Source organism: Erinaceus europaeus, chromosome 15, assembly GCF_950295315.1.
Source record: "Erinaceus europaeus chromosome 15, mEriEur2.1, whole genome shotgun sequence".
Classification (NCBI taxonomy): domain Eukaryota; kingdom Metazoa; phylum Chordata; class Mammalia; order Eulipotyphla; family Erinaceidae; genus Erinaceus; species Erinaceus europaeus.
In genome coordinates, this window is record NC_080176.1 from 4,613,814 (window position 1) to 4,634,823 (window position 21,010).

General features: G+C 54.8%; 3 protein-coding genes across 11 annotated transcripts in view; 2 read left to right on the plus strand and 1 right to left on the minus strand.

Moving 5' to 3' along the window:
• TRAP1 (TNF receptor associated protein 1) overlaps positions 1–167 on the plus strand; it is a 24,584-nt gene extending 24,417 nt beyond the window's left edge. Inside the window, exon 18 of the mRNA XM_060172477.1 lies at positions 35–167. Coding sequence (XP_060028460.1) covers positions 35–136 — 102 coding nt within the window. The 3' untranslated portion in view covers positions 137–167. The remainder of the gene's footprint in view (positions 1–34) is intronic.
• On the minus strand, positions 155–16,899 carry DNASE1 (deoxyribonuclease 1). 6 transcript variants are annotated; one of them, XM_007522022.3, is made up of 11 exons: positions 16,784–16,899; positions 5,803–6,042; positions 1,662–1,966; positions 1,423–1,570; positions 1,261–1,349; positions 1,104–1,187; positions 903–1,018; positions 726–838; positions 496–650; positions 318–414; positions 155–248 (listed from the first exon to the last, which is right to left on the minus strand). In XM_007522022.3, the coding sequence occupies exons 4-11, from the start codon at positions 1,567–1,569 to the stop codon at positions 195–197; spliced, it is 855 nt and encodes a 284-aa protein (XP_007522084.2). In that variant the 5' UTR covers position 1,570; positions 1,662–1,966; positions 5,803–6,042; positions 16,784–16,899; the 3' UTR covers positions 155–194. The 6 variants fall into 6 exon arrangements, with proteins under 6 accessions (XP_007522084.2, XP_060028464.1, XP_060028461.1 ...); XM_060172481.1 differs by having other exon boundaries at positions 942–1,018; positions 1,639–1,966; XM_060172478.1 differs by having other exon boundaries at positions 1,639–1,966.
• The window catches only part of SLX4 (SLX4 structure-specific endonuclease subunit), a 15,683-nt gene continuing 11,509 nt past the window's right edge, over positions 16,837–21,010 (plus strand). The window contains exons 1-3 of one of the 4 annotated variants that reach the window (XM_060172475.1): positions 16,837–16,976; positions 18,508–19,216; positions 20,646–20,870. In XM_060172475.1, the coding sequence (XP_060028458.1) occupies positions 18,892–19,216; positions 20,646–20,870 (550 nt within the window). In that variant the 5' untranslated portion in view covers positions 16,837–16,976; positions 18,508–18,891. Of the gene's footprint in view, positions 16,977–17,010; positions 17,266–18,507; positions 19,217–20,645; positions 20,871–21,010 lie in introns of those variants that run through there. The other 3 variants (XM_060172476.1, XM_060172473.1, XM_060172474.1) reach the window with 3 other exon arrangements.

A 21,010-nucleotide genomic window follows, 5' to 3' on the forward strand; every position in this document is an offset into this window, starting at 1 on the left:
CCTACACACACTCTCTCCCCTCCCTGCCCTTCAGATCTACGAGAATGCCATGATTGCCGCGGGACTTGTGGACGACCCCAGGGCCATGGTGGGTCGCCTCACCAACCTGCTGGTCAAGGCTCTGGAGAGACACTAAGGAACTGGACAGCACAGCACAGCTTCCTGGCTTTATTTAAATTAAAAGGGCAGCCCCCTCAGTCTCGCTTCAGTGTCACCTCCACTGGATAGTGGTCACTGATGGCCAGGGCCTGTGGGGACACACAGTGAGTGTGGGGTGGAGGACCGAGCGCCCCAGAGCCCAGGTGCAAGACACCTACCAGGTCGTTGCTCAGCCCATACGCCACTTCAAAGTCAAAGGGTCTGGCTGAGCCAGGAACGATGGCGTCTTGGAGGAGTTCTCCTGCAACCACAATCCTGCAGTGCCCGACCAAAGGTCCTGTCAGCCCACAGGTTCTGGGGGTGCCCAGCAAAGCAGAACAAAGGCGGGGGGCTCACCGGTCATAAGCGCAGTGGGTGGTGGTGACAGTGGTGTCAGCCGAGTCAGGGATCAGCCACAGGAAGGCAGGGTCTGTGCGCAGGCGGATGGACGACCACTGCGAGGTGCCCACGTAGCTACAGCCGGCGTTGAAGTCGCCCATGAACATGATGTCCTGGGGACACGCCAGCAGTTGGCCGGGAACAGTGGGGAAGCACTGGGGGAGGGGGGAGAGGGTGCCAGTGCTCACCTCCATGTCCCACCTCCTCCGTATGTCCAGGTACACGTCATACAGTGCGTCGATCTCAGGCACTGCGTCAGATGGGGCTGCGTGCAGGGGGGCGATGGCAAACTCCTTGACCCCTAGGAGACAGCGCCAGTCAAGGGCGAGTCTGGAGGCAAGCAGTCTGGGCGGGGCGGCACTCACGGGTGTTGGGGGAGGAGAACTTCACCACGGCCGGCTCGCGGCTGAAGGTGTCGTTCCCGCAGGGCTCGCAGCCGTCATCATACTGATAGCTGTCCAGCACGGACACCTGGTCAGGCCTGCAGGCAGGTGGGCGGCTCAGTGGGTGAGTGGGATGTCTCTCAGCAAAACCCCCCTACACACACACGGCTCCCGGGACGCTACCTGAACACGAAGAGATAGCGCTCCTTGTAGCTGCTGCGGCCCAGCTGCTCACTCACCACATAGTGGAAGGTGTCGGGGGCCTTCCTGTCAGAGGGACAGCTGGTCAGGGCGCCTGGCTCACGCTGCTTCCCACCCCTGGGCACTGCCTGGCACCCACTCGTTGAGATTGTCCAGCAGCTTCCCCACGGCCGTCAGGTGGCTGTCTCTGACTTCCTGGATGACCACAATGTCATAGCGGTTCACGATCTGGGGCGGGAGAGGGTGTCAGGCCACCTGCACAATTGACCGGCTAAGTGAGGCCAGCTGCTGCCAGGCTCACCTGCACGATGTACCTAGCCAGGGTGGCATTCGAAATCTTGGTCTCCCCGAAGGAGCGGATGTTGAAGGCCGCTATTTTCAGGGACAGGACTGCCTGCAGCAGGCCAGCCATGATGAGCAGCGCTCCCACCAGCCTGACACCCCTCATCCTGAAATAGGAGGGGCACAGGTGAGCTGGGGGAGGGGGGTTGCCTCCTGTGGACATGATCCCACTCACCTGAAACACGAGAGCTCACGCACCTCTGCCTGCTGCTTCCAGATAGTGCCTGGGCGGTGTCAGCCAGCAGGTTTTAAAGCCCTTGGTGGCTGTGACCTTGAGGACACAGGCCGGTGGTTTTCCACAGCACACCTTTATTTCTGTGGGCACCAGAAGTTGTTTGTACCTGGACTGGATCCAGGTGCCGCCAGCCCTGGGGGCCCATCACATGCTGCTCTCCCAGGGCTGGGGGCAGGGGGTTGCCGTGACCTCTCAGCCTGCAGCTTATCACTGAGCCCTGGTGCCACATGGGTACACCACACATTGGAGGAAGCTCTGCCATCTTTCCCTGAAATACAGTTGTTGAGGCCAGTGTCAGGCTGGCATATGTACTGTGGGGGCTCACACTTGGGACCTCATGCTGGAGTCTAGTGCTTCAGACAGAACCCCCTCCTGTCTGAGGCAGCCTGAGTGGGGCTGTCTGACCCTTTTCTGCTGTCACAACCTTCCCCCGGCTGACATGGGTGCACAGGGACTGGAAGCCCAAGACCCCCAAGGTCAGTTCCCCAGCATATCTGCAGTGTGATTCGCTGGTCCATTCAGTCACTAAGTAAACCCTTAGCAAAGTGACCCACTGCGTGTCTGCCTCGCCAAGGGAGGTGCTGCTGACTGCCCCCCCACACACACACACACACACACTGCAATAATCCAACCGCCAAAGACGATGTGGAGGGCGGCTTGGGGAATAGCACAGCAGTTAGTGTGTTCCCAAGAACCTGAAGATACCCCACCAGGTTGTCTCCTGTATCCTAAACGAGGTCGTGAGAATTCATCTTAATGGTGGGGAGATAGCAAGTTACAAACGTGGCTCTGCATGCCTGAAGTGGCAGGTTCCCAGGTTCAATCCCTTTTAAGTATTTTCCCTTTTGTTGCCCTTGTAGTTGTTATTGATGTCGTTGTTGGATAGGACAGAGAGAAATCGAGATAGGAGGGAAAGGGGGAGAGAGATACACACCTTCATCACTGCTTGTGAAGCAACTCCCCTGCAGGTGGGGAACTGGGAGCTTGAACCAGGATCCTTATATGCTGGTCCTTGCGCTTTGCACCACATGTGTAACATGCTGCTCTACCACCTGACTCCCCCACTTTGTAATTTTTTTTTAATTTTTATTTATTTCCTTTTGTTGACCTTGTTTTATTGTAGTTATTGTTGTTACTGATGTCATCGTTGTTGGATAGGACAGAAAGAAATGGAGAGAGGAGGGGAAGTCAGAGATGGGGAGAGAAAGACACCTGCAGACCTGCTTCACCACCTGTGAAACAACTCCCCTGTAGGTGGGGAGCCAGGGGCTCAAACCGGGATCTTTATGCCAGTCCTTGCGATTTGCGCCACTTGCACTTAACCCATTGCGCTACCGCCCGACTCCCACTTTGTAATTTTTAAAAGCAAATCTGGAGCTGGCAAGATAGTTCCCTTGCGGTGATGTGCTCCCATGTTCATGACCAGTTGGGTGCTTTGCCTGCCGTGGGGAAGGAAACCTGTGTGGACTCTGCCACCTGCCAGAAAGAGCCTCAGCCTGCAGCCCCATCACAGCTGTCATCAGCTTCTCATTGCCCAGACCCCACTGTGTCCCCCACCTCCCCCCTGGCGAGCTCCAGTCCCCGTCCCTCGCCTGGAGGTGCTGACCTTGGCCTGCCACCAGCCGCCACTCAGCAGCTTGAATTTGCTTCTGTTCATTAGGAAGAGCCCTTTACCCCAGCGGAAAATTCCACTGAGCTGCACACACCCTGATACCTCACGGCCTGCTGTCTGGGAGGCTCGGTGGTCTCATGTTGCCTAGTCAGGCCTGCAGCCGAGGGACCCTCAGGAAAAGAGGGTGGGTCACTACGCTTATGTTATTTTGACAGAAATGGGGGAGAGGGCCAGGTGTTAGCACACATACTACTAAGCACAAGGATCCAGGTTCAAGCCCCCTGGCTCCCCATCTGCAGGGAGGACGCTTCACAAATGGTGAAGCAGGTCTACAGGTATCTTTCTCCCTCTCAATCTCCCTGCCTTCCTCAGTTTCTCTTTCCAATAAAATGGGGAAATGGCTGCCAGAAGCAGTGTGGGTCGGCACTGAGCCCCAGCAATAATCTGGAGGCAAAGAAAAAGGAAATGGGAGATCCCTGCAGGTGGGACCAGGATCCTGAACCTAGAGCCTCACAGGCGGTGCCTGCCCTGTGCCAGCACCTGGTGCCCACTAAGCTGCTCTCTGGTGGTCAGTAACTGCTGGTAACGTACTGACGGAAGGGGGTCCTGGGTTGAGGCTTGACAGTGGCCAGAGCTCAGGTGCTGTGGTGTCTGAGTAGAAATGCCTCCTGGAGTGATGAAAACCACGCACAAGACCCCACGCCACACAATGTCTCAGCACATTTTTAGAGTTGAGTGTCTGATGAACTTTGAAACTCTCCACCTTTTAAAAAATGTAAAATACCTGTGGCCTGAGAGGTGATACTGGATTAAGCAATACACACTCAGACATAAGGTCCTGAGTTCAATTCCTGGCACCAAATGTGCTAGAGTGAGGTGCGGTGGGTGCTTGGTTCCTTCTCTCTCTCTCTCTCTCTCTCTCTCTCTCTCTCTCATGTGTGTGTGTGTGTGTGTGTGTATGTATTAAGGTTATAGGAGTCGGGCAGTAGCGCAGTGGGTTAAGTGCATGTGGCGCAAAGCACAAGGACCCACATAAGGATCCCGGTTCAAGCCCCAGGCTCCCCACCTGCAGGGGAGTTGCTTCACAGGCGGTGAAGCAGGTCTGCAGGTGTCTGTCTTTCTCTCCCCGTCTTCCCCTCCTCTCTACGTCTCCTATCCAACAATGACATCAATAACAATAAAATGAGGTCAACAAAAGGAATAAATAGAAAGGTTAGTTATTTGAAAACCCGTGTGTGCCATCTGCAGTTCCTGCCGTCATAGTGACTCGTGGCTCCCCGCCCCTCTTCACAGACACCTAGTATTCTGCAGTTCTAGCATCCTCAGGCCCACTGGCCACAAGACTCTACCAGGCCTTGAACCCTGCCCTACACCAGAAGACTGCTTTCCTCTAATATTTGAGACAGAAACACCTACAGCCCTGCTTCCCCACTGCAGGTGGGCAGTGGGAACTCAAACCTGGGTCCTTAGGTGTGCACACCCAGGTCCTTTTTCAGGCCTCAGTGCCCAGACTGCTGCCTGAGCAGGCCGTGTCCACATCTTACCCTCTGGCTTCTGTCACCACTGCCTCCCGTGCCTGGTATCCATCACCTGTGAGCACAACTGGAGGGTGAGCTGGTCTGACTAGTGGCCGTGTCCCAGCTGGCCACATCCTGGGCAGAGGTGCCAGCCAATGAGAGGCTGCCAGGTGGGCACAGGCCACGTCCGTCTTTGTGTGAAGGTGCCATGATGTCCCAACAAGGGCAGGGTCACCATTCACTCCTGGCGAAGGGGCCCTGGGGCTCCGGGTGGCCAGTTCCTGGGCTGCTGCCTTTCTGGGGGCCCTGCACCCTCGGGGAGTCGCAGCAACTGCAAATAACCCTTGCCTCCTGCCCAGGACACCGCGGGGCTCATCGACTGGCAGTTAGGCTCCTGCCCCATCGCCTCTGCAGTGTTCCTCAGCTGGCCCCTCCCTCAGAGCCTCTGCAAATGTCACCTAAAGTGACAGACACACTGGGTCCAGGAGGTGAGAATGCCTAAGCGCACTGTGGAGGCGCACACAGCCCTCCCGAGCTGCTCTGTCCCACTGACGTGGCAGTTGTCTGGCTCAGCTCTGGCTGCTGTGTGGTGTCCTGTCATGAGGGGGTGGTCAGCTCAGGCCACTCGGGCCTGACCCAAGGGACCACGTCCTCCAGCTGTGCCCCTGCAGGCACACAGCACTTCTGTCGGCTCCCCTGTTCTGTCTGGGCTGTGTGAGATGCCGCCTGTGACCAGGCTGCCATCCCCAAGATCCCCTAACAAGGAGCCCTAAGCTGCAGTGGCCGCACAACTGAACCGGGGTGGGGACCAACGCAACAGGAGGAACTTAGTTGTGACAAGCCTCCTGGCCAGGCAGCTCGTAACCCTGAAGCCAGCAGAGGGTGTCCCCAGGAGAGCAGCAGGGCCCCGCCCACTGCATCTCTGGAGTGGCCCACTCACCGAGTCAAGCTGGCCTCCTGGGCACCGTCCCCGACAGCTGCAGTCAGAAGGGCTCAGACAGGCACACAGGCTGCCCCAGAGGAGTCAGAGAGACAGGGCAGGGCTCAGCCTGCACATCTTCAGGGGTGACTGGCTCCCCGAGGGGTAGCACTGACCCTCGCAGATGCCTCGGTCTGGTGAGGCCACAGTAAGCGGAAGCTGGAACAGGGAGCTCGCCGGGGGAGGCGGCAGCATCACGGCACGAGCTGCACGGCATCCTGCTGCCTGCACACTGCCTGGTGATGAGAGAAAAACGGGGTGTTAGCAAGGGGAGAAGCTATGCAGGGCCCCCACACCCCCAGAGGCAGCTCATTCGTGTGCTTACACAATGACTCGGCAGCACAAAGATGCCCCGAACGACAGGATGGGGGATGAGACCCACACTATCAATGGCCTTCAAGACAACAGTGCAGGGCAGTGACCCCCCCCTCCCCCCCCTGAGAAGGGCACCTGGGGCTCGAACCAGGACACAGCAGCTCCCAGGGTGGAGAGGAGCCCTGACAAGGTGACAGCTTGGGAAAGGGGATGCAGGACTGGGGAGTCTTCGAGGACAGGAACTAGAGGCCCAGGAAGGCAGCAGGTGGGACATCCCCAGACGGGCGCGAACACGGAAAGACTGAGGAATTCATGGCTGCTGGCAGGATCCTCAGAGCATCAGCCACAGACCAAAGGCAGCTAAACTCCTGCTGATAAGCCTCAAACAAAACTCCAAAAAAATAACTCGAGGACCAAGGTTAACACTCTTAGAACACGACAAGAGAGTCGGGCTGTAGCGCAGCGGATTAAGTGCAGGTGGCGCCAAGCGCAAGGACCGGTGGAAGGATCCCACTTTGAACCCCCAGCTCCCCACTGTCTTTATCTCCCCTCTGTCTTCCCCTTCTCTCTCCATTTCTCTCTGTCCTATCCAACAATGACGACATCAATAACAATACCAATAATAACTACAATAATAAAACCACAAAGGCAACATAAGTGAATAAATAAATATAAAAAAAAAACCTCGTCAGCCAACAACACAGATTCAGTCTCGTACCCAGTAAGAAAATGGTCTGTCAGTCAAGGTCTAGCCAGAGAACAGGTGCATGTGACGTGGTAATAAAAATTACTAACTTTGGGAGTCGGGTGGTAGCGCAGTGGGTTAAGCGCACATGGTCCAAAGCACAAGGACTGGTGGAAGGATCCCGGTTCAAGCCCCCGGCTCTCCACCTGCAGAGGGGGGTCGCTTCACAAGCAGTGAAGCAGGTCTGCAGGTGTCTTTCCCCCTCTCTGTCTTCCCCTCCTCTCTCCATTTCTCTCTGTCCTATCCAACAATGACAACATCAATAACAATAACTACAACAATAAAATTACAAGGGAAACAAAGAGGGAAAATAAATATTAAAATTATTAGCTTTATTTTGCCTCCAGGGTTACCACTGGGGTTTGGTGCCAGCACTACACATCCACTGCTCCTGGCGGCCATTTTTTTCCATTTTATTGGATAGGACAGAGAGAAATCGAGAGGAGGGAGAAAGAAAGAGACATCTGCAGACCTGCTTCACCACTTGGGAAGCTCCCCCCAACCCCTCCCCACAGATAGGGAGCAGGGGCTTGAACCAGATCTTTGTACAGCTGTGCTTTGTACTGTGCACTCAACCAGATATGCCACCGCCCAGCCCTTGAATTTTTTTTTCCTCCAGGGTTATCACTGGGGCTTGAACCCACTGCTCCTGGAGGCCTTTTTTTCTCCATTTTTGTTGCTGCTGTTATTGTTGCTGTTATTACTGCTGTTGGACAGAACAGAGAGAAATTGAGAGATGGAGAAGACAGGGAGAAAAGAGAAAGACAGACACCTGCAGACCTGCATCACGGTGAAGCGACCCCCCTACTTAACCCGCTGCACTACCACCAGGCCGCCCCATAACCTCCACCCCCTGAAAATTATTAACACTTTACAGGGAATTAAAAGGAAAAAGAGGGGAGTCAGGTGGTAGCACAGCAGGTTAAGCGCATGTGATACAAAGTGCGAGGACCAGCAGAAGGATCCCAGTTTGAGCCCCGGCTCCCCACCTGTAGGGGAGTCACTTCACAGGCAGTGAAGCGGTCTGCAGGTGTCTATCTTTCTCTCCCCCTCTCTCCATTTCTCTCTGTCCTATCCAACAACAACGACATCAATAGCAATGATAATAATAACCACAACAATGGTAAAACAACCAGGGTAACAAAAAAAAATAAATAATAAGTCAGTTCTGGCCAAGGACGCATGTCCATAATAACAGCTAGTGTGCAGCCAAGAGCCAGTTCTGCTGTGAAGGCCAAGCAAATACCCTGTAATTCCTCCTGACTTGTTCAGTGACCGAAGGGAACCTACCATGACCACAGTAATAGCACAATGCTGGTATTGTTGTCACTCAGTTGTCTTAGGACAATAATGCTATTAGTGAACACGTGTCGAGACTTCGTTCATGCCTATTTTTTTATATTATTTTTTATTTATTCCCTTTTGTTGCCCTTGTTCTATTGTTGTAGTTGTTATTGATGTCATCACTGTTGGATAGGACAGAGAGAAATGGAGAGGAGGGGGAAGACAGAGGGGGAGAGAAAGACAGACACCTGCAGACCTGCTTCACTGCTTGTTGAAGTGACTCCCCTGCAGGTGGGGAGCCGGGGGCTCAAACCAGGATCCTTATGCCGGTCCTTGTGTTTTGTGCCACGTGCACTTAACCCGCTGCGCTACCGCCTGACTCCCTCATTCACGCCTCTTAACACCTATGAAAATGACTGGCCTGAGAAGAACTGGATCCAGCCAGCATTCAGCTGACATGGTGCCTGACAGCTCTGCCGAGCTTCTCATTAAGTGCTAGCAGCAAAACTCAACACAAGCCCAGCTTGGTGAGATTCTTCCTAACCTTCTCACCAACATGGCTTCAGAGGACACGTTCTCGCATAAACAAACACCACCTTGGTTTCTGAAGAAGTCACAGTGTTCGCATAGCTGGTGAGTACTAGACAGCTGTGATTAGTCCTAACATTTTTAAACCCCTTCAGATTTAGAGCCCTCAACCCAGAGCAGGCGGACAGGCAGGCAGGACAGCTATCCCAGGCCCTCTGCTTTCCCTCCTTCTACCCTGCTTGCTCTCCGGGTGCAAACAGGAGCCATAGCCAAACCAAGGTGACAGGTGACGGAGCCTTCTGTGATCTAAAGGCCAACTCCTCACTGACATACTCCATCAAAGCATCTATCTATCCTTACTGCCATTCAGCGACAGAAGTGTTTGTACCAGCATGGCTATAATTTTGATCTATAACTTGATTATATTTTTTAAGATATTGCTCACCTCTTGAGAAGCGACAATTCACTATTTTGAAAACTTAATAAAAGAAAAAAAATTCAGACTTGTCCTGTATGAATTATACCAGAGAAACGAAATAGTAGACTGATGGGAAGGCCATCCTTATGAAGTTATTCACCTGATATATAAAAACAAGGTTATCAAACCATCACTACTGCAGTCTGGGAGGTGGCTCTGGACTTAGAATCAATCCCTAGCAGCACGTGTGACAGCATGGCTCTGGTCTGTCCTCTCTCCTCCAAACATTTTTTAAAAATTTTTAAATATTTATTCTATTTTTGTTGCCCTTGTTGTTTTACTGTTGTAGTTATTATAGTTCTTGTTGTTGTTGTCTCTGTTGGACAGAGAGAAATGGAGAGAGGAGGGCAAGAGAAAGACACCTGCAGGTCTGCTTCACCACCTGTGAAGCGACTCCCTTGTAGGTGGACAGCTGGGGGCTCAAACCAGGATCCTCACTCATATCCTTATGATTTTAGGGCAGGAAGACTGCACAATAATCACACCTGAGGCTCCAAGGTCCTGGACTCAAACCACCATAAGCCAGAGCTGCACAATGCTTTCATAAGGGGCGGGGGGGGGGGGAGGGAGACTGGTTTTATTTATTAAATATGAAAGCAAAAGATTCCCATGTCAGAAAGGAGAGAAGCCAGAGCACCAGTGTCGCACATGCAGCACTGGCAGTCAATCCATGAGCTGCTTCCCCAAGCTCCACAGCGAGACAGTCCTCTCCTGGGGCTTCACAGGCATCCAAGGAGATGTCAGATAGAAAGGGCTAGGGCATAATATGGTTCAGTTTTCCCTAGGGGTAAAACTCAGTTTTCATTTGTAGCCAGATCAGGTACAAATTTAAGAGGGGCCAGGAGACAGCTCACCTGCCAATGTCTTGTGTGCAAGGTCCTGACTTCAAGCCCAGGCACCACACACAAGCATCACAGAGCACACCAGAGGAGCTCTAGGCTATAGAGTCCCTGTCTCTCCTTCTGTCTAAAATAGAGATGAAAAAATGGGCTGGGAACAGTTGAACTGTGCATGGGCCCTGCTACCCAGCAGCCCCCACGCTGCCACACAATTTAGAAAGAGATAAACAGCAGGCCAAAAGCACACTATCAGAGAGTATGGAAAGACAAAACACAGAATAGGAAGAATATTTGAAAAGTTTCACAACAGTCTGGTGGTGTGGACTTTTGGTGCTTGTTTCTGCCTTTGGTGCTAGAACGTGAACTTACTGTCACCCCAAGATTCATCCCTGGCTTTTCTTAGGAGTTTTACGTGCTGGGGCTAGAAGACAGCTCACCGGGCAGGTTGTGCTGTGCTGTGCTGTGCTGTGCTGTGCTGTGCTGTGCTGTGCTGTGCTGTGCGTGAGGTCTAGTGCTCTGGGAGCACTGGGGAAGTTCCACAGATGGTGAAGCAATTCCCCCCTCCCTATCTAAAATTTAAAAAGAAGAAAAGAAAATGTTGGCCTGGAAGCAGTGGTATCATGCATGCATGAGGCCCTGGTACCACACCAAAAAAAAAAAGTGTCTCCTGGGAGATGGAGTAGTGGACACTCTCAAGCATAAGGTCCTGAGTTCCACCCCACCCCAGCTTTAGTAAACCCTTTAATTTCTTAACTCTTATATTGAAGTCCCTCCTCAACTCTTACATAAGTCCCTCCTTATATTTTATTTATTGGATAGAGAGAGAGAGAAACAGAGGGAAAGAGATACCTACAGCACTGTGTCACCGCCTATGAAGCTCCCCTACAGGTGGAGACAGGGGCTTGAACACGGGTCCTTCCACATCACCACGTGGCCCCCATAAATAAATATTTTTAATTTTTTTGTTTGCCTCCAGGGTTATCACTGGGGCTCAGTGCCAGCGCTACAAATCCACTGCTCCTGGAGGCTGTTTTTCCCATTTTGTTGCCCTTGTTGTGGTTATTACTGTTATTGTTGTTATAGCTGCTGTTGTTGGATAGGACAGAAAGAAAATGGAGAGGAGAGGAAGACAGAGAGGAGCAGAGAAAGATAGACACCTGCAGACCTGCTTCACCACTTGTGAAACGACCCCCTGCATGTGGGTAGGTGGGGGCTCGAACCAGGAGGGATCCTTACACCGGTCCGTGCACTTCTCGCCATGTGCACTTAACCCTCTGCGCTACCCCGGTCCCCCGTGTGCTTTCTTTCTTTCTTTCTTTCTTTCTTTCTTTCTTTCTTTCTTTCTTTCTTTCTTTCTTACCAAAGCACAGCTCAGCTCTGGCTTATGGAGATGCCGGGTATTGAACCTGGGACTTGAGAGCCTCAGGCATCAGAGTCTCTGTAACCATGATGCTACCTATCCCCGCCCCTAAATGTGTGAGTCCCAAAGCCAGACCCAAGAGCAGAGGTGACAGCTGTGTATCAAAATAAAAGAAAAATGGTACAAAGGTTACACCGCTGCCCACTTACATGTCGCTGTGCTTCGCCTCCTTACCACCTACCCTCAAAGCTCATTTTCAAGCTGATGATCCAAGAGAAGACACCAAGTGGAGTCTGGCACATGGACCAGAAAGACGACGGCTCCAAAACTGATCCACACGCAACAAAAGCTTATGGCCTCACCCACTGAGAAGACAAACACATGGCCCTTGTTCTCTCCACTGGCTCCCTTACTGCAATAAAGCCACCTTTTGTTAATATTTGTTATTATAAAAGCCTTAATTATTTGTTATAAAGTAATGCTGTTTGACCTTTCTGAGTCAGGTCACAAACAGCAGATAAAAGGGGGAAGTGAAGTAGCGTATAAAAATAGTAGCAAATATTTGTACTAGGTTTTCAGGACTTCTATAAACTCCAAGTTTATTCACCCTCCATTTCCCTTTGATTGATTACCTCTGACCATCTCCTGATCCTGGTGAATCATTAGCCAAGCTTTCCTTGTTTTCCTATAAATAAACTGCTGAAATTCAGAGCCCAGAACCTGTAGCTAGTTCTGGGTCGGTGCCAATAACCTTGTTTTCCTGCCTCCAGGTGCCGTGGCTTTTGCTCAGAGTCCCCGTTTATAGCTGTGGTGGTGTGGAGGCCGGTGCTTCGCCTGCAAGCAAGCCAGCACGTGGTCGGTCCAGGGCCAGGCAGCGGCCGAGGCTCCCTGTGGGCCAGAGGGAAGCCGCCCCAGAACTGTGTTCCTTGAAGTTCCAGAGGAACCACGAGGAGCCCTAAATCCCAATGCCCCTCATCAGCTTGCCACACCCTCAAGACTTCACCACCTCATCAGCAGGCACTGATTAAATGCAGACTCCGGGAGTAGGGCCGTAGTGCAGCGGGTTAAGCACAGGTGGTGCAAAGTGCAAGGACCGGCATAAGGATCCCGGTTCGAATCCCCAGCTCCCCACCTGCAGGGGAGTCGCTTTACAATCGGTGAAGCAGGTCTGCAGGTGTCTGTCTTTCCCCCTCTCTGTCTTCCCCTCCTCTCTCCATTTCTCTCTGTCCTGTCCAACAACAACAATAATAACTACAACAACAATAAAAAGACAACAAAGGCAACAAAAAGGGATAAGTAAATTAAAAAAATTTTTTTTAAATGGAATTGCCTTACCACGTGAGGCCCTGGGTCCAGAGCCCCCCAGAACATGGGAGCACAATGGACAATATCAAGGGCACGCCATGGGTAGTGGAGAAGTGCTACAGTTCTTCCTCTCCTCTTTCTCAGAGAGAAACTATAAAATTTGGGGGAAAAAATGTTTTTTAAAGTTCACTGGGTTGGCAGCCAGAAGGTGGCACACCTGGTTAAGCACTCACAAGGACCCAGGTTCAAGCCCTGGTCCCCACCTGCAGGGGGAGTGCTTCACAAGTGGTGAAGCAGGGCTGCAGGTGTCTCTGTTTCTCCCTATTTCCCCTTCCCTCTCAATTTCTCCCTGCCTCAATCCGGGAGGTGGCGCAGTAGGTGAAGCGCTTGACTCTCAAGCGTGAGGTCATGAGTTCAAGCCCCGGAAGCACATGTACCAGAGTGATGTCTGGTTCTCTCTCTCTCCTTCTATCTTCATGAATAAATAAAATATTTTTTTTTTAAAATGCAGTGGTCCGGGAGGTGACGCAGTGGATAAAGCATTGGACTCTCAAGCATGAGGTCCTGAGTTCAGTCCCAGGCAGCACATGTACCAGAGTGATGTCTGGTTCTTTCTCTCTCCTCCTATCTTTCTCATGAATAAATAAATAAAATCTTTTTTTAAAAAATTCACTGGGTAGGTGGCACAGCAGTATCACGCATGCCCAGAGTTCATTCCCTGGTATTTAACTAAAAAAAAAAAAAAAAATACGGGGACTGGGTGGTGGTGCACTCAGATAGGTGTGCATATTACTATACACAAGTACCCAGGGGCGAGCCCCGGGGAAGCTTCGCACTGAAGCAGGGCTGCAGGTGTCTCTTTCTCTCTCTCTCTGTTTTTCTGTCCTATCCAATAAAATAGGAAGAAGGGCAGTCCGGGAGGTGGTACAGTGGATAAAGCATTGGACTCTCAAGCATGAGGTCCTGAGTTCAGTCCCAGGCAGCACATGTACCAGGGTGATGTCTGGTTCTTTCTCTCCTCCTATCTTCCTCATTAATAAATAAATAAAATGTTTTGGGGCTGGGTGGTGGCACACCTGGTTGAGCACCCATATTATAATACATAAGGATCCAGGTTTAACCTGCTGCGTTACCGCCTGACTCCCAGTAAAATGTTTTTTAAAATAACAGGAAGAGGGAGTCGGGCTGTAGCGCAGCGGGTTAAGCGCAGGTGGCGCAAAGCTTAAGGACCGGTATGAGGATCCCGGTTCAAGCCCCCGGCTCTCCACCTGCAGGGGAGTCACTTCACAGGCAGTGAAGCAGGTCTGCAGCTGTCTGTCTTTCTCTCCTCCTCTCTGTCTTCCCCTCCTCTCTCCATTTCTCTCTGTCCTATCCAACAACAACAATAATAACTACAACAATAAAAAAAAAAACAAGGGCAACAAAAGGGAATAAATAAAATAAATTTAAAAAATTAAAAATAAATAAATAACAGGTAGAAGAAAAAAAGTGTAAAAACGGCTTCTGGGAGTGGTGGATTTGCAGTGCCAAAACTGAGCCCCAGAGATAACGCTGGTGGCAAAAATAAATTAAGGCACAAATACAAAACCCTGCCCAAGATTTATCCTAAGGTGTTTAAGTACTTCCAGCTGAGCATCCCCAAGTAATCTGAGACTCGAACATCTAAGGAACCCTTTCTTCACTAACTACACTTCAGCTAATACACTGTACTGGAGAGTATGAGCAGGTTCCACCCACCGATGGCAGGTTTTCCTAGCTAGGTCTCTGAGAGACATCAGTCCCTCACACCACCCAGTTCCAGCTTCTGCAGCGCTGTGACGTGCCCTCCCAGGTGGCTCACTCCTTCAGATCCGCCCTCCACAGCTAACGAACCACAGACCAGGCCAACAACTCCCCGGCCTCAATCATTCCAAAGCACCAGGCAACGCTGGAACGCGACCTAGACTCTTCCTCAGACCCGGCCCTCCCTGCCGCCGTGCACGGGATGCCAGGCCTCTCGCCACCTCCGTGAACCAAGCTCTCAGGGGTCAAGTCTAAGCAGCTCACCCAGTTTCCCTGCTGCTGACCACCGGTGTGCTGCTGAAATCCAGACAGGTAGGGCGCTGTGCGTGATGTCTGGCTTCCGAAGTCTAACACCTGCAGGCGACGCTCTGGGAACCTGCGATCAGCTGGGATTCACACTGAGCAGTACCACCAGCAGCACTCCCCCGAACTGCAGTCAAGACAGAGGTCAGGAAACCTAAACACTTGTACACACAAGTTCACTGCGGCAGCACTTTGAATAGTTACAAAGTAGCAGTGGCGGCCCAAATGCCCTTGGGGAAATGGGAAAAGTGGTAAAGTCACACAAGGGAGCACGATCTAGCCGTGAAATAACTGACTCGTGCCACACGGAGAGGAACTTAGAAACATTACATTGAGCAAATGACTGGGCGACCACACAGGCCCACCATTAAAAACCTGCCAGACGGATGCGCTGGTTTCCTCCACCTTCTCTCTCAATAAACTGCTAACTTTTTTTTTTCCCCTTTCGGTGCCCTTGTTTTTCATTGTTGTTGTAGTTATTGTTGTTATTGATGTCGTTGTTGTTGGATAGGACAGAGAGAAATGGAGAGAGGCGGGGAGACAGAGAGGGGGAGAGAAAGACAGACAGACACCTGCAGACCTGCTTCACCGCCTGTGAAGCGACTCCCCTGCAGGTGGGGAGCCGGGGGCTCGAACCGGGATCCTTCTGCCCGGCCCCCTCGGCGAGGCTGTCGAATGGCGAGAATGTCCCCGAATTACACAGCGGCTGCAGTTACACGCCCTTGCTGCCTCGGGGCAAGCACCGGAGCTGGGCACTGTCCAAAGTCGGGCTCCCGCCATAGAAGCCAGACCCGGGCCGGGCGGTGGCGCAGCGGGTTAAGCGCACGTGGCGCAAAGCGCAGGGACCGGCGTAAGGATCCCGGTTCGAGCCCCCGGCTCCCCACCTGCAGGGAGTCGCTTCACGGGCGGTGAAGCAGGTCTGCAGGTGTCTGTCTTTCTCTCCCCCTCTCTGTCTTCACCTCCTCTCTCCATTTCTCTCTGTCCTGTCCAATAAAGTGGGAAATGGCCCCGGGAGCAGTGACTCGTAGCTGCAGGCACCGACTGAGGGAAGCAAGGGCCTGGGGGGCGGGGGCGGACCCGGGTCCCGGTGCACCGGGCAGGGCCTCGGCCGCAGGGCAGTTTGCGGACGCCGGTCACCCGGAGCTGAGAAACGGCAGCCGCGCCCAGTCCCGCGGCGGGAAGGCCCCGTGATGCGCCCCCGCACGGCGGTGCCCGGCTAGGCCTGGGGCGGCAGGACCGGCACCCCGACTCCGCCGTGAGGACGCCGCCCGGGCCCCGGGGGAGGCAAGGTGGGGGCCGCCCGGCTTCCACTGCTCGGCCCTGAGCCGCACGCGACACGACGCGACACGACCCGACACGACACGACCGGACGAGACACGACGAGACACGACGCGACACGACCCGACACGACCCGACACGACGAGACACGACCCGACACGACGAGACACGACGCGACACGACCCGACACGACGAGACCCGACCCGACGCGACACGACCCGACTCGACCCGAAGCGACACGACCGGACGAGACACGACGCGACGCGACCGGACGAGACACGACACGACCCGACACGACCGGACGAGACACGACGAGACACGACGCGACACGACCCGACACGACGCGACACGACGCGACACGACCCGACACGAGACCCGACCCGACGCGACACGACCCGACGCGACCCGACGCGACACGACACGACACGACCGGACGAGACACGACGCGACACGACCCGACCCGACTCGACCCGAAGCGACACGACCGGACGAGACGCGACGCGACGCAACGCGACACGACCCGACCCGACGCGACAGGACACGACACGACCCGAAGCGACCCGACCCGACCCGAAGCGACACGACCCGACGCGACACGACGCGCGGCCCCCGGAAGAAGCGGCCCCGAGCTTAGGTCCCGGCGGCCCGCTCACCTCTGCGCGGCCACGAGCACCCGGGGCGGGGGGGCAGAGAACCGCCAGGGACCCCGCGGCCCCCGCCCCGCAGCCGCCGCCCCGCCCCGCGCCGCGCCCCCCCCTACCTGGGTCGCCGGACCGCGAACCGCCTCAGCGTCGCCACCAACGACGACCGGAAGCGCGCGCCCGGAAGCGCTCGTGCCACGGGGCCGCGGGGCACGCCGGGAGAGGCTTGTGAGCCGCGGGGCGCCTGCGCGGAGGGCGGTGGCTGCGCAGGCGCGCGCGTCTCCGTTGAGAAGAGCCCGCGGCGGCGCCCAGGTAGGAGGGGCCGGGCTGTGCCCAGCGGGCGGGAGCGGGAGGTTGGGCCGCCGTCCTGCGGCTCTGGGGGCCCGGGGGCCCGGGGCCCCCGAGCGCCCGCGCCTGGCCGGGGGCCGCCGGATCCGTCGGGAGAGAGGCGGTGGCCGGCGCCCAGCTGTCAGCGGCCGCGATCGGTGCCCGCCGGCTGGGTCGGAGGCTCGGGCCCGCGGATCGCCCGCCCACGGCCATTCATTCCCGCGGCTGTCAGGCCTCCGCTGAGGCCGAGACCCAGCCGCCAGCGCAGCCCCAGGTGAGCCGGCAGGCAGGGCCTCCGCATTTTCAGATGGGGACAGACAGATAAACAGACAGACAGACAGTGGTGTCTCTGCCTCCAGGAGACGGGCTGGCGGAATAGCTGCTCTGCCAAGTGTGAGGCCGAGGTTCCAGCCCGGCCCCCACCGCATCGAAGGAAGCTGTGGGTGCTGTGGGCGCTATCACTCTCTCAGCTTCTCTGTCTCTCAATCTCTCTGTCTCTCAATCTCTGTCTCTCTCTCTCTTTTTTTTTTTTTTTCACACTGCTCAGCTCTGGCATATATGGTGGTGCGAGGGATTGAACTTGGGACTTCGGAGCCTCAGGCATAACCGTTGTGCTGTCTGCTCCCACCTGCTTCTCTGTCTCTATCTGAAAGAAAAAAAGAAAGGGCGTGGGGGGGAAAAGGAGGAGTGGGGAAAAGCAAGCCTTCCATCCCTGAGGTTTCCAGTTCCGCACTGCAGTGGTTGATGCTCAGACTTCTCTCTCTCTCTCTCTCTCTCTCTCTGGAAATATTTGTCTCCTATGAAATCAGTACATCTTTTACTACCACTACTAGTAATAATAACAACAATAATTATTACAACAACAGCCCAGGAGCAGTGGAATATGCAAGGTCCTGGCCCTGCAAAAATAAATTAGAAAAGCTTTGGTGACGTCAACGGAGGAGCCTCCTGTGCTCCTCTGCGTCTCTCCCTGGGGGTGCAAGCACAGCATCTCTGACTCTGTGTCTGTCATCACACCACCTGCTCGCAGAGGCTCAACTGTGTGGAGGTCCTGGGCCAGTGTGACCAGAGTGTTCTTCTGGATTCAGAGACTACCTGTCCCTGTGGCAGCAGCCCCTCATGGTATTTGTTCACCTAGATTTCAGGAAAAACAACGTCCCTCCAAAATGTCTCCATTTGGGGTCAGAGAGAACACTCCCTGGCAGGTGCCCGCCCAGCCACAGGGACAGCACAGTGTGAGCTCTGGTCCCATGTGGAGGTGGCTACAACAACCAAGGACACTCTGCCGCCGCGGTGTCTCTCCCTCTTTCTGTCTCTGTCTCTCTGGATGCAAAAGTGGCCTGGAGAGTGGCAAAAGTGAGAGACGTGCTCTCCCAGGTCTCTAGCGCCCTCTTCCGGGTGTGTTGTGCTGTCCCGTGGGGTGAGAGTCTGTCCACTCGCTGCTATCTGAGTATTGGATAGGGGTGCTGTTACCCCAGAGTATCTTCCCACACCCCTTGTTCTCGCCCCTTCCCAGAAGCAGTGGCAGAAAGGACAGTACCTGCTGGTGCCGCGTGCGACTGCTGCTTCTCCACAGGTGGCAAAGGCGGTGGCCCGACCACGCTTTCTCCCCATGGGCGCCTCAGAATCTCCGGAGCACCAAGTTCACATGTGCCGGGTCTCCACAGCCTAGACGACAGCCTGCCTCTCACATGCGCTAACAGAGCAAGCTGGGAAGGTGCTGTTTAACTCCAGCTCGATGGGAAAAGACCTTTGAACCCACTGTGGAGGGGAAACAGAAGGTTTCGCTCTGGAGTGCCAGCCCCCTGGCCCCCCAGATAGCTGAGAAGGAAGCAGAAGAAGCCAAGCTCACACACACCCCAGGCCCACCCATACTCCTCTGAAGAAAACCCTTCAGAGGATGGATGAGTCCGACGAAGACTTCAAGGAACTCTGCGCCAGCTTCTTCCAGAGGGTGAAGAAGAATGGCCCCAAGGAGATGCCTGGGGAGAGGAAGCCCCGCAAGGCCTCAGAGGGGTCTCAGATCAGAAGCAGACCGAGAAGGACCAAGCAGACTGCCGCCAAGAGCAAAGCCCCCCCAGGCCCTGCCGAGAGGAAGACACGATCCGGCAGCCAGGCCCCCAGGGCTAAAAAGCAAGGGACGATCAAGTGGCAGGAGAATGAGCCAGCTGCTCCTGAGAACGGGGAGGAGGTTCCCCTGAAGAGTGCCTGCAGCACCCAGACAGGTAATGGGCGCAGACCACGGCCGGAACGGCCCAGAGAGGAAGCGAGGGGTGACCTGTCCCATCAAAAACCAGGAGTCAGGGAAACCTGAAAGGAGCCAGCTAGAGGGTGCTTGGGCCTGGCAGCCCCACACGGGGCATCAGCATGTGGCTGAGCCCACGGCATGCCCACCACTGGTTAGCTCATGCTTAGTTTTTAGACAGAGGGAAGAGGGACGCCCCAGCACTGCTCTGCCACTGTGGGGTCAAGGCCTCACAGTCGGTAAAGGGTGGATGATGCATCTCCAGGCCTCCCCATCTTGTTGGGACTGTAGTTGAAGCCAGTGAGCCGCCCGGTCAGCCATGCACATGACCGTGTAGGAGCCTCGCACTGACGCTCACACCAGGTAGCCGGCGGGGCAGGTGGCTCTTTGGTCAGGCCACCAGGCAGGCCAGCTGTGGTCCCAGGAGAGTCTTCAGGGCCTCCTCCTCTGAACACCTGCCCTTGTTTGTTTGGTGAAAGCAGCTCCCTCCCACCACGCTCACTGCTCGCTCTTCACGCACAGCTGCAGACCAGCCTTGCACGTAGAACCTCCGGGCTCCTCATTCAGTTTCTCAGTTCTTCACACCTCACTTCCTGCTCTCAACAGTTTGTTCCTGGTGTGGTGAGCGCGACCCTGGGGGACCGTGGTGAGGGAGCGGCAGCTATACTGCAGGCAGCTGCCACTCCCTTTGAGAGTGTCATGAGAGCAAGCACGCTCCCCGCAAACACTGCACCCCCACACACACACACATGGGAAAGGATGTACAGCTGCTGGGGCTCCTGGACTCCCATTGGGGACCTTCCTCGGACCCGAGCAAAGGGCTCCTGAGCAAAGGGCTCTTTTCCTGAGCCAGGAAAAGAGAAATGCACATGACTGGCATTCGCATCATGTCAGCCTCAGAGAGCGCAGCCCCCCTTCTGTGGCGCCCACCAGTGGCAGCATCCAGACCCCTGGCTTCAGCAGGCACAGCTGTACAGCTGTACTAAGACCAGGAACCATGTGCATCACCCCACACAGGCTCCCCTCCCACCCCTCTCGTCAGATGTAGGTATTTCTTTTTAATTTGATTTACTTTATTGGATAGAGACAGACAGAGGTCTAGAAGGAAGGGGAAGATAGGGAGAGAGAAAGAGAGAGAGGCACCTGCAGTCCTGCCTCACCGCCTGTGAAGCAACCCCCCTGCAGGTGGGGACTGAGGGCTTGAACCCAGGTCCTTGGCCATTGTAACATATGTGTCCTATGGGTGCGCCTCTACCCAGCCAACAGGGGTGTTTATTTTACAAGAGCAGCGAAGCCACCAACAGACCCACCTGGTCACACATGAGGGCTCAGCCTGAACTGGCTGGCGAGAGGCCCTCAGAAGTGTGCTCTGCCCCCAGGTTTCTGAGCATGTCCCTCCTTGCCCACAGGTGTGCCCAGCAGTGAGTCCCAGTGCCCGCCCTCCTCTTGCCTGACCACGACAGTGACCGTGCCTAGCCCCTCCAAGCCCCGGGCAGCAGAGCTAGTCCTTCAGCGGATGCAACAGTTCAAAAGAACACACCCTGAGCGTTTGAAGCACACTTGCGATGGGGGCTCTCTGGAGGCTGCTCCCGAAGAAAACGCCCCAGAGGAGCCAGAGGAGGAGGCCCTGAATGGTGAGAGGGGCAGGCCAAGCCTGGCGGGCAGGCAGAAGGGAGCATGCACTGGGCTGTGCTGCCCGTTACCCCTGCCTGAGAATAGCAGCCCCGGATCAGTTCTCACTGAGCTCTGACAGGATGCTTCTTCCTCTTTTTGA